We start from the raw sequence: 12,879 nt of genomic DNA, 5'->3' as shown, positions 1-12,879 counted from the left end.
GATAATTTATATATTATACTAAAAAAAATTGAAAAAAAAATCATCTACTAAATAATTGTCTTGAAATCATATTACAAGCGATTCAAAATCGCTCTCCAAATAAAACAATCAAATAAATTTTGCAAAGGTGAGTATAAATTTAGTAAATCAAAGTCAATAACACAAATAGTCAAATACAAATTACCAAGGAAAATATTTAAAATTGTTACCTAAAATAAGTATGAAAAAACAGTAAGAAAATTTTCAAAAATATATTTAGAAAAAAAAATTATTAAGGATTTTTATTCAAATATTAAGGATTGTAATAATTTTCTAGGGTGCTCCTTTGGTACCTACGAAATTTGCAATCTCATCCATCAAATATGTATAATGGAAATTAGTCCATTAGTAAGGGTACAAATGTACGAATCAAGTACAATAAATTGTGACAAATATAAACAACAATTATCAAAACACAGCATGATACAAAGCAATGAGTTACAAATTAGAAACAAAACAATAGATTAAATCATATACGAGACATTGTTACTAATCATACTTTTCAATATATACCAATACCATATCATAACTAGATACAAATCAAATACAAGTAGTACATATCTTAACAAATAAGTTAATTTCATTCACTTTTCCTCGGGTTTAATTTAAATCCACCTAATCCTCAATGATTTGAAAATTCATTAAATCCCCATCTTATACTCTTTGATTTGTTATTTTCCCTTTCCTATCCTTTCGTTCAAAATAAAAATATATATATATATTTTGCTAAACTTCAAAAACTATTGAAAATAACCCGAAAAATTCTCTAAGGTAGTGTTTGTTTTTTGGCTGAATAGAAAAAGCCAAAAAAATTGGCTTTTTCTATTCAGCTAAAACTAACTTATTAATATCATCCAACATAACTAAAGTGAACTTATTATCATTATGTTCAATTTAGTTATGTTAAATGATATTAACAGTTACTTTTTGTTGAATAGAAAAAGCCAAATATTTTGACTTTTTCTATTCAGCCAAAAAACAAAAACCACCTGATTCTTCATATTTGTTAAAATTGTGGTGCTTGTGATTTCAAAGGTGAATTTTAAATTTTTCATATGCCCATGAGAAGTGGGGGGCATGATTAAAGTCAATTCTGCAGTGGCAGCTTTTGGTCTAGTAAACACAACTTCCATGTCCAGAGTCTGATCCACTCCACCACCTGCTCATGGTATAACCAACAGTACATCACTCCCATAAAAGACCTTACTCACCTGCATGTGTGAAAAGCAACTTGTCTCATTTTTTACTTTTTACAGGCCATGTATTTCCCCATATGTACATATCATCTTTCCTTTGCTGTGGAAAATCTGCAGCCTGCAGCACTAAATCAAACAAGAGAAACTGCAAGGACACTGTAGTCCTCTTGGCTGTTTGTTTCTTCATCATAATTGGAAAGTTTTGCAGAAAACGAGTGTACCCATAACATTAATGGTGCTTGAAAATATGGGAATGTTATCATGGTTATAATCATGCTATCTGCCACCACTCACAGAAATAGCATCAACCCTTCACCACCCCAGAAATTGAGGACCAATTCTGTGTTGATGAGGGTGATGAGAAGATGAAATCATCATTAGCAAGTAATCCACAACTATAGATAAAAAAGTTTCTTAAACCCTTCTCACAGATCAAAGTTTTCAATTGATTGGGTAGGTTACAGAGGAATCTAACAATTTAAGGTCACAAGACTCACAGGCTTCAAAGTTCAAACCATTATTTAATTTCTTATCTTCTCGAGTTTGCTTGAACCTCTCTCACACGCAACAATTATCAGGGCATTAAGGTGGGTTGGTGGGGCTTAAAAACATACTTTTTTAAAAATAAGCAAACTTAATTGGAGACAATAATATGGAGCTAATACAGCAAAACCCAACCACCCAAAGGCAGTACCACTGTACCAGAGAGTAATGGAAGAATCCAAAGCTTTGAAATCAATCACTGCATGATGGGTACCTTAGTATTATGGAGTAACGTTGAAGGGTTGAGCTCATTTATCATTTGACTAAACTTTGTATTATGATTTTGTTGAAAGGGTCAAGGAACCAAAAATTTAATGCAAAGACTTATTTAGGGGAGCAAGATCCAACGAAAGTGATGTTACCCTAATGTATGGTAAATATATAGTGTCCCGTATTAGCCCACCATTGGTTTATTGTTGGACGATTTGGCGTTCTTTGATTAAAAGAAATAAAATAATTACATATTTAAAATAATAAACTCCTTAAAATTAGGGTCTTAATCATTTACCAAATTATCGATTCAACGTTGAAGTTTAAATTATTAGATAATGAACAACGTGAAAGTTTAAATTGTTAGATAATGAAATAAGGATGTCATTCAACTCTAGTTGAGTTAAAGCCATTTAAATTGTTAAGAATGGAATATGAACACCTGCTAATTCTAGATGAATTAAAACCATTTAAATTGTTAAGTGGTAGAACAAGAACATCCAATGTTGAATTAAAACCGTAACAAAATGAAAATAATCGAAAGGGCTCGAAAACATTTGAGTGGTAGCCGGTTTCATGTCACAATCAAATATAAAACTCGAAAAAATTAATGTAATTCCAGCTATTCTACCACAACCTGGTTTAAAGATGGATCAATAGAAACCTCCCACTTGGGCACTTGAAAGTTGAAACGTGGTTAGAGGGTCCCAAGTCATTATCAAGTATCAAACGACAGAACTACAGTGGATAGTGCAGTTTCTAGCCATCCAAACAGAAAGTCCTCTCCCATACAGTAGAAAATTGATACTTAATGATCCTAAAGTTGTTTTGGTTGAACTACTGCCCACCAAATGTAGAAACTTTATAACTTAAGTGGCTAAGCTTACCTAATCCATCATGTACTAGCTGCTACCCCTGCATCACCACAAAAGGGGTCTGCATACTTTTCAAGTGCATTAGGGATGGTGTTTGTATGACCACAAATGCCCCAGATGTTTCCAAATCTACCCCCAATTCAGTAACCAAACCCCAATAATGCCCTCAAATTTCTAACATTCTGGCCTTTTTCTTGATAATGGTTGGGTTTATTGAAATTAAATGCATCATTAATTCCACAATCACACTCACCAGTGATGCCATTCAATTTGGGTTATGGGGGTCCATGGCAATCATAAACTTAAGTGTTAACTTGATTTTTGGCACGTAATGACAAGGACTTTTGGCCATGAATCATGACGAAGCCTCCTCTCCCATCCCACGTCACGAATGGTCAAGGTCCCAAGTAGAGTAGTCTATAAGAAATATTATATTTGAAGGAAACTAAAAGAATGTTGATTTGTCTGTCTTTTCTTCTTCCTTTTCTGATCCATATTTATTTTCTAGCCTCATTATCTATATATCATCGTATTTTCTCTGTTAATAAAAAATATGAAAGGGCATTTCAGTCAGTTGACAGCAACAAGGCTCACAATGCTTAGATGATTTATAGTTGGCCTAAACTCCTTCTAAACACACTTGACAAACTGCAAGTCTCTGCTCAACCCATTGACAGGAAGCAAAAGAAGGCATAGAGATGGACACCACCATCATTGAGAGATGGAAGCTTTGTATATGTGCAAGCTTCATAGGCTGCATCATTCTAGTGCTGTGCCTCAATCAGAGTCGCAACAGCGCCAACCTTTCAGCTCTTCAAAACCCAGCAATATCCATAACATCTTTCAATCAGTTTCCCACCCCAAGCGTTGAGTTCTCTGCAGCATCTACGCTCATTGTGTTCCGGCCGAAAGCAGTGAACCACAACGAAGACAGGTGCAACATCTTCGATGGGCAATGGGTTTACGACTCAAGGGCGAGGCCCTTCTATGAAGGACCCCAGTGTCCATTCCTCAGTGATCAAGTAAGCTGCAGAAGGAACGGGAGATCAGATACTAACTATGAGAAATGGAGTTGGAGAGCAAAAGGCTGTGAGATTCCAAGGTACTTAAGCTGAGAGAAGGTTTATTTTTTAAGTATGTTCTCATTCATATTAGTGTAGTTGACATGGTTGGCTTTTAAGGTTTAATGCCACAGACATGCTGGAGAGGCTTAGAGGGAAGAGAGTGATTATAGTCGGAGACTCCCTCAATAGAAACCAGTGGGAATCGCTTGCTTGCCTTCTTTATTCTGCTGTTCCTCCTTCACGAGCCTATATTGAAACTCGGAGCAGTGTCTACAAGGTCTTCAGAGCAAAGGCAAGGGATCAGTTTGATATAGTACTCGCATGTTTTCTTTTCTTCTACTCCATCTTTTCTCCATGAATATTGGTATTATTCTTCATGGAGCTTCACTTTTTATGTGGACCCATAACCAGTGTTTTAGGAGTTCGAATCGTTGACAGACTTTTAACTATTGCTACAGGACTACAACTGTTCCGTGGAGTTCTACTGGAGCCCATTTCTAGTGCAGCTAGATGTCAAAAAGGAAAATGGCACTAGAGTACTGAGGCTTGATAAACTTTCAGGCTCAGCCCGGCTGTGGCGAGGCGCGGACATTATGGTGTTCAACACTGGGCACTGGTGGGCGCATCAAGGAAAGTTGAGAGCGTAAGTTTACTGGGTATAATGTGAATTATAACGACAATGTGAGTAGTTCATGAATAGGATTTTGATGAGAGAAATTTGCAGGTGGGACTTGTTTCAATACAGGGGAAAATTGGTGGAGGAAATGGAGATAGAATCAGCATTAGATATAGCCATGAAGACCTGGGCACGTTGGATCAGGCGTAAATTGGATAGGAATAAAACAAGAGTCTTCTTCCGGAGCATTTCACCCTCCCACACCGGGAAGCAATGCTACAATGAAACTCAGCCCATCTTGGATGAATCCGATGCAGCATCATTCCCCAAGTCCCTGACTGAGATCATTGAGGGAACAATCAAAGCAATGAAAAACCCAGTGCGATACTTGAACATCACCAATCTATCTCAGTACCGAAGAGATGCCCATCCATCAATCTATTCCAGAAAGGAAGAGGAGCGACAACAGCGAAAAGAGTTTCATCCTGATTGTAGCCACTGGTGCCTGCCAGGGCTGCCGGATACATGGAACGGTCTATTGTATGCATCCTTGGTGTTTGACACCTCAGGACACATTTCTGATTCTTGACAGACTGTTTAGTCTTTTTCCAGTGACCCTTTGAGCAGGTGTTAGTTTCTTTCTACTTAAATAACTGTAATTATGGTAGAGGGTAAGATCATAAGACGTGTTGATTCAGAAAACATGTCCCAGGCTGAAAAATGTGTTCAAATTACACTATTTACTCCCTTATATTTATGGGGGCCTTTGCCAACAATGTAGCACCCTAAAATTTCCTGCACGAATTTCCATTAAAATTTAAATGAAGGTGAAATATGCTAAAAAAAAATTCATTATTAGCTAGCTCAAGAGGAATAAGCACTAAATCATATCCAGGCATTCGATAAAATGAAGTTGACATAGAAGATGGAACTGTCACTTGTATGTAGTGTGTGTCAAAGCAGTAAATAGAACTGAACACCCCTCCACACAGAGGACAATGCAATTTTTAATTATTTGCAAGTTTCATAGCTAGAGATGGTGGGTTTGGTTTCTTTCTTAACCATTTTATCACTGTACTCTTAACGTTATATAGGATAACTTAGGCTGCCATTATTAATGACCAGGCCCAGCTTCTCTAATGTTATATTGGATGGGGGGGGACTTTGCCTGGTATTATTAATGCCCCATCCCAGCTTCTCCAAGAACTTCAACTGCAGAAGTGCAGTAGCATTTTGTCTAAGATAGTTATTTACAGTAGCTTGTGATGGTGGGGTTATTTAGAGAAGCTCCCACTCAGATTGGCAGAAATCATCATCTGGAGATGTTCTTTTGTCCGAGTCTGTACTAGGACTTGGTGTCAAACCCTCAGCACCAGGCTGGTTGGATTCTGAATCAATGACTCTATGCCAGACAGCAAGCCGCTCATACTCCTTTCTGGCTAATCTCCTCTTTGAATAAAAAGCATTACGAAGCTTTTTCTGAAAACGAATGATATTCAGTTAATGACACTGTTAATTGGGGGGGAGGGAGAGAGAGAGAGAGAGAGAGAGAGCACCTTGACAAGCCAGACTTTGCCTTCCCTGTGAGAAACAACATGAAGTTCGTCACCATCCACCATAACACATGCGTCCTCAAGCTTCATCTTATCAAGTAAGTCTTTGGTGGTTTCAATTCCTTGCTCAATAACATCATTGATCTCAATAGCATCTATATTCCAGCCATCTGATCCTTCTGCAAAATTTTACTTACATCAGTGCATATAAAAACTATGGTACTTCTGGATGAAGATAAATGCTGTATGTAAATATATAGGACAATGCACAAAACTTAACAATCTGCTCATCAACAACACAAGTGTATTGTTCTTGATATCAGTAAATACATCTCTGATCATCCTGTAAAATTTATCCAACTTAATAAACATAACCAAGGATTAAAAATATACAACATTACAAAGAATTGCATGCAGTACCAATATGCATATATGTACAGCATCACTGATATGGATGAGAGAGAGTGAGTGTGAGAATTTAACAAAATGCAAATACTAGGACCTGTACAGATTGAAAAAAAAAAAGCTGATAATGCTTATGAGAAGCATTTACATACGCTAAACTTCAGGCATTCCCTGGAATAAACTCGTTCAATTGCTTTATGTCTTTGTAGGATATTCAAAGGATTCATCCCAGGTCTGAGTGTTTCATTTGCAAGTCTAAACATTTTCAGATTTTTTTTTTCTTTTATTGGACTTACTATTTTTTCCTCGCTTGTAAGCATGGAGGGGAAAAATTGCATTGAAGTGTACCCAAAGGGGACTCAAAGAACAGAGGAAGTACAACCGATGGTAACAGCTTCATCTGTTGAGATACTCCAATCACAAGATGGTATGGTACTTTCAAACACTATAATCAAAAGATTCAATTTTAAAGAACGTTCAAGCATTGTCCTTAATCATGAGCCAACAACACTTGAAATGATTCCCACACCATTTGTGAGGTGTAATTTAAGCTTCTATAAAGCTGCTAGGGGAAGTTCTATTTGATCCCAAGCAACCGGTTAATTCTCATGCAATCGTATAATGATTGTCCAACTTTTCATAAAGAAGAATACAAAAATATCTCATGATTTCAGCCAGTATTGAAAGCCAAGAATGCAACCGATGGGCAATTTAAAGAAAATGATGCATTTATTCAAGACAATGTATGATTAGAGGTTCTATGAAACAAAATTAAGCTGTCAGATAATTTAAAATTTTCTGCATAATAATGTGCATGGTGTCCTTTTAAAGTTCTGAAAATCTCAAACAACATTGGTTGACCAACCATAAAAACATAGGAATTTAAAGAACCACCATGCAAAATCTACATCTTTATGTGAACAAAAATACCATTGACAAACATGAAAAATGTGGCAAGAAGTTATCTCACATGGGAAAAAACCATAAAGGCAACTAAAGCAGCAAGACAAATCACACCACTATTCTACTGCTTGTTGAGAAAGCAAAATTTGATAAATTGATTTTTAAAAAATAGAATGAAATAATCTGTACTTCTCCAATATTGAAAAAGGAAATTATTGACTTCAGCTATTTACCATAACAAGCCTTTTTTCCCCAAAAAGCAGGTCATAAGCATCATTCACTATTTTTACGCATGATTGCCCAACAGGATCACAATATGGCAATCTTAACAAGCTTATACTTCCAATCACATTATTGAAAAGAAATGGAAATTTAACATTCATTCAAATGAGATAGAACACCTGAATGGGACAAAAGGTCCTTCTTTTCTGCAGTTTCATTTTGTTGAATATCCCTGAAGGACCCAATCAGAGAACCCACCCCATTGTCCATGGGGATGTTTCCAGCTGTTAATGCAGTGAGTCAGGAGAAGGATGGAGAAAGTGAGGCAAAAAGAAATAGAAAATGACAAGGACTGAGGAAATGGTCACCATTTAATTCTGATGATAAGCCACCTCTGGAAGAAAACACCATCTCCCTTCCTTCCTTCCCAACGGATTCAACTAAAGGAACTGATGGAAGATCAACTGAAATAGCAGTCACATCAGCAATCTCATTACAAATTGCCCCTTCCAAGTTGCAATCTGTAATCTCAACTGAAGCTGGGGACGAAGTTATAGCCATCTGATTACACTTGTTTTCACAATTTTCGTTCAGGGATGATGGCAGTCTGCTTACATCACCTGAGATAGGAGCGATTACCCCTGACACCTCAATTGGAAACTGACTCACCTTTACAGGATTTCGTTTGATACCAGCATCTAGATTCTTGCACATGACCCCATCATCATTTTGCACCAAATGCAAGTCAGAGCATGCCCCTGTAACTGAATTCCCAGAATATGATTGGAATAAGTTATTTACACCATGCAGCCCAGTGAAAGATGATTTGTGCTCCACATCCTCATTTAGATCAGCAATTTCAGAATGCTCAGTCAATCGATCAATATCAAACTTTATGAATTCTTCCTTGATACTAACTTTTGGCTCTTCCTTGAAGCCAACTTTTGCCTCTTCCTTGATACCAACCTTTGGCTTTTTACACAACTTGACATTATCATGTTGGTCCAGGGACAAGTTAGAATCTGTCACTTCCAAAGAATCAGGAAGCAGCAAATCTTGCACAATTTCTGAACAGAACTTTTTAACACTTTCACCAACTGTTTCCACCTGATCTTCAACATACTTAACATGATTTTCAAAGTATTTAACAGTGTCCTGTCCATGAAAATCAAATTGTAAGTTACAAAAGTTTCCACCTTGATAAGAGCTTATGAACAAGGAGTAATAAAATAAGTCGGCCAACTAAACAGATAAATGATAATGGAACTGATCTGTCAAGTCAGAGGAACCTACAATCCTCCCTGAATAGGAATTTTAAGGGACCGAGTCTTCAAAAACCCCTTAGCAACTTAAAAGGAACATGGTGAGAACCCATACTACAGGCTAAAGTTTAAGTTATCTAGGAATAAGGCATACCAGATACATAATTTTTTTTTTTGATCACTAAAAAGCATACCTGATACATAATATCTTCCACTTCCAAGCAAATAGTTTCAAACTTCTGGTACATATTCCCAACCCAGGTTATACCTTTGAAATCCATAGTGACTATAAATTGCTTTCGTGAGAATTCTTCCTACTCCAAGAAAGTGCTATTCATCTGCAGAAGTTCCAAAAAATTTTCAGTCATGAACAAATTTGCACTCTGCTGTTTCACTAAAAGATCCTCCAAGTAAGAGAAAGAAGCATCAACAATTTAACCAAGGTTACACAGTAGCTCAAAAAGGATTCTTAAAATCTCATCATATTCAGATACAGCAATTATGTTCATACAGTGACAACCCACACATGATAGACAAGTAAGAACAATATGTAGAAATGCTCAAGAGGCATAGCTGGCCAACCAAATTGCCAACCTAAAAAGGCAATTGCTAAAGTGGTGAATTAAACAAGCACGGTCTGATATTATTTATATCATAAGGATACTTTAATTTGAAATCTTACAGGATATCTTTGCTTAGATAGGACTAAATTTAGAGGAATTCTTTTCTTATATCTGCAGATAGTTGTGGTCACAAGCACCAATACAGTAAAACACAGTGCCAACCCAGAATACCAAACTCAAGAACCATGTTGATAAAAATACGGATAATCAAGGAATGGGTAACCAGGTTCAACAACCCAGCTTTAACCCACTTACTCCTATACCTACCATGATTGCATCCAATGAAACCAGCATGGGTCCAACTATCTTTATACCCCTCAAAATCCAGAAACAAGAAACAAAAAATTCCATCCAAATTGAAAAATCCTCTAGCATGGTCTCAATTCCCCATGCAAATAGTTTCTGAGATGAACAAATGTTCAAGATTGTGCAACCTACGAATCATGCAAAAGTTCCCCTACATTAAAATATATAATAAAAACCTAGCATTGACCAACTCAAGAGGCTACACAATGACATACAAAACAAGAAAGACATTTTTCAAGGGCACCAAATGTGTGTCAAGATACATTTAACTACTCCACAATTGGTCTAAGATTGAGAAAACACCTGAGGTTTACAAATGAGACTCTGACGCATAAGTTTAGATGCTTGATGCATTCGCAGCAGTAGCACTGCTCCACAATTGGCCTTAGAGCGACGAAATACTTAAGCCTTACAAGTGAATACAGAGACATAGACTCAAGGTTTACAAGGGAACACTAACATATATACTTAAGGTTTTTTTTTTTTTGATAAGTGTAGGTATATTAGAATAAAAAAGGAGTATACACAATGTATACAGAGCAACCAAAAACCCAAAAGAAGTGCGGGAATACAAAAACCATCAGCCGTGCCCTACAAAGAGCTTATCCATATATACTTGAGGTTTACAAGTGAGACACTGAGAAAAATTGCAGGGCAATCTGAATGCATATGCATATGCATATGTGAGGCTATCTGAATGCATTTGAATGTGTGGAGGCATTCAATAGCCTCCCATTCCTAGAAGAAGAAGAAGAAGAATTTGACAGCCTCACTTTTTCATGAACAAAAGAACTGCCGAGTCCTAGAGCTTAATGATCCTGACTCCTGATCCATTATGTACATAAGAACTGCTAAGTCCTAGAGCTCAATGATCCTCACTCTTGATCCATAAAAAAGGAGCAAAAGGTAAAATTTTCAGGGAGAAATTAAAAAGAAAAAAGAAAGCACAGACCCAGGGAAAAGGAAACACGTTTTTCCCACTAATCAACCTCTCAAAACCCAAATTCCCAATTGGGTCGACTTGGCTAAACCTATAACGCAATTAAAAATGTATGTCAAACTCTTCAAACCCTTCAAGTAGTTAATCGAATATAACCTATAAACTAAACAAATTCACCCCAAACTCCAGGGATTTTACAAACACCCAAGTAACCAAACACGGAAACAGACATGCCAGCACTAGCTTTTTCAACTACTCATTTACTCAATCATCAAGAATATCACAATAGGAACAGTTTAAGAACAAAAAGAATACCTTTTTCATCATTCCCAAATTTCATGAAAAAGATATAAAATTGTTGATCAAACACTGGACAGAGGCAGATAAGACGAAAGAATAAAAAACCCATCATAAATCATTGAAAAACTATTACAACAACCGTGGCAAAATTTGAATTTTTTGTGCAGAATACGAAGATGAGGCGCTTACCAGTGTACCCAGAAGCCACAATTTTGAAAACGAGAGGATCATAAAAAGACCCAACTTGGGTTAGCTTTGGAAAGAAATAAAAAAAAAAGACCCAAAAGGAAACAAACCAGGAAAGCCAGAAGCACTCAGATTATAGAGACCCATATACACAACTCTCTTCTGGTGGTAGGTTGACACGTGCGACACAACACGTGTGGCAACGAGGATAGCAGAACTCTAACTTCACAAGCCTGTGACGGCTGTGACGATGGAGGAGGTGTAGTTGGGTACAACTCATATCGTTGAGGTCCAGCTCCAATTCTTCCAACGATGCATGGATCACGGTCGATCATATATTCCAGTACGGATGTTAATTTCCAATTTACTAAATTGATGGCTATGAATTTGCCACATCATCAAATAAAAAAATTCACGCTGTAATTCATTCACCCATTGTTAAATTCTTTAAATTCCTTTGCTTTCTAATTACTTATTTCCAAAACCAACATTCATCTGTTTTTATTTTCTAATTTCCTGAATTCCTAAATTATTTACTTCTAAATTTATAGAAAAAAAAAAAGTATCAAATTTTAGCAAATTTTGAGACATATTTTTATTCAATAATTTATTAAGAGAGTGTTTGATAAAACTTAATAGTTATTACTTAATAATTTAAGTTGATTTTAGGTTAAATTATATTTACTTAAAATTTTTTACTTTAAGTACTGTTGTTTTATAAAATAAATTTAAAATTTATAATAAATAATCAAATTGACATATTTATTCTCATAAATTATAATTTAAAAGAAATCATAAAGGTAATTAAAATAAATAAAGGTAAAAATATAAAATGAATATCGTGAAGTTTTTAAGTTGAATTATTAAATACAACTTATGTATTACTTAAAATATATTATTTTAGTTGAATTTCATATATTAATTTAATTATTTTATCCAAAAATGAGCCATATCAAAAAATAAATAAAAAAATAAAAAGTAAGAGAGAAGGATCTAATATGACTTGCATTGACCTTATTCATTTAATTAACATCTAATGCATGGATGATTGGATGGGCCCACCACCTCTCCCACTCAATTATCAAATTCTGATTTTCTTTTTCTTTAATCACGGATTAATTTAATATATTAATATTGGAATTAAGAAAGATATTTAAATATGAAATAATAATGCTGGTAGCACTAATAAAATATTATGTATTTCAAAAAAAATATTTAATAATTTAAATATGAGAACAAGAGGGGAAAATGAACAAAATTTATATATTGTGGGTTCCTACTTCCTATCTCAATTGTCCAAATTTATGATAAAGTTTAAATAAGAGTGGAAACAAAATTTGGCACACATCACCTCTTAATCTTATCTTTTTGTAATGTCCCTACTGCAGATTTATGGCATTTTATATATATATATATATATATATATATATATATATATTGGAAAAATGAAAAATCATGATGTTAAATGAAATGATGGTTGATTCATGATCAAGAGTCAAGACTAATCACCTGTTAGATAATTACAAGATAATGGTATAGTGGATTAGGTTCGATAAAACATCTTCAGGGTTTTAAATTCTTAAAAATTAAAAGCCTAAACTTCGAAAGAAAATTATAATAATGGTTAAAAATATTA

The 12,879-nt window shown here is 35.3% G+C and overlaps 2 protein-coding genes across 3 annotated transcripts; one reads left to right on the top strand and one right to left on the bottom strand.

Annotated features, from left to right (window-relative positions):
* Positions 1-3,334: 3,334 nt before the first annotated feature.
* LOC100250486 (protein trichome birefringence-like 42) lies at positions 3,335-5,300 on the top strand. Its single transcript, XM_002276347.4, has 4 exons — positions 3,335-3,965; positions 4,045-4,219; positions 4,386-4,570; positions 4,652-5,300. Exons 1-4 carry the CDS (start codon positions 3,562-3,564, stop codon positions 5,130-5,132), a joined length of 1,245 nt encoding a protein of 414 aa, XP_002276383.1. The 5' UTR covers positions 3,335-3,561; the 3' UTR covers positions 5,133-5,300.
* A 117-nt stretch (positions 5,301-5,417) lies between these two features.
* On the bottom strand, positions 5,418-11,381 carry LOC100250516 (uncharacterized). 2 transcript variants are annotated; one of them, XM_010658728.3, is made up of 7 exons: positions 11,247-11,374; positions 11,073-11,126; positions 9,083-9,226; positions 7,995-8,781; positions 7,806-7,910; positions 6,100-6,275; positions 5,418-6,022 (listed from the first exon to the last, which is right to left on the bottom strand). In XM_010658728.3, exons 3-7 carry the CDS (start codon positions 9,167-9,169, stop codon positions 5,822-5,824), a joined length of 1,356 nt encoding a protein of 451 aa, XP_010657030.1. In that variant the 5' UTR covers positions 9,170-9,226; positions 11,073-11,126; positions 11,247-11,374; the 3' UTR covers positions 5,418-5,821. The 2 variants fall into 2 exon arrangements, with proteins under 2 accessions (XP_010657030.1, XP_002279986.1); XM_002279950.4 differs by lacking the exon at positions 11,073-11,126 and having other exon boundaries at positions 11,247-11,381.
* Between the last annotated feature and the right edge of the window lie 1,498 nt (positions 11,382-12,879).

The sequence above is a fragment of the Vitis vinifera genome, chromosome 12 (genome assembly GCF_030704535.1).
Source record: "Vitis vinifera cultivar Pinot Noir 40024 chromosome 12, ASM3070453v1".
Lineage (NCBI taxonomy): Eukaryota > Viridiplantae > Streptophyta > Magnoliopsida > Vitales > Vitaceae > Vitis > Vitis vinifera.
The sequence above is the reverse complement of the archived record's forward strand: the minus strand, read 5'-3'. Positions and strand labels throughout refer to the sequence as shown.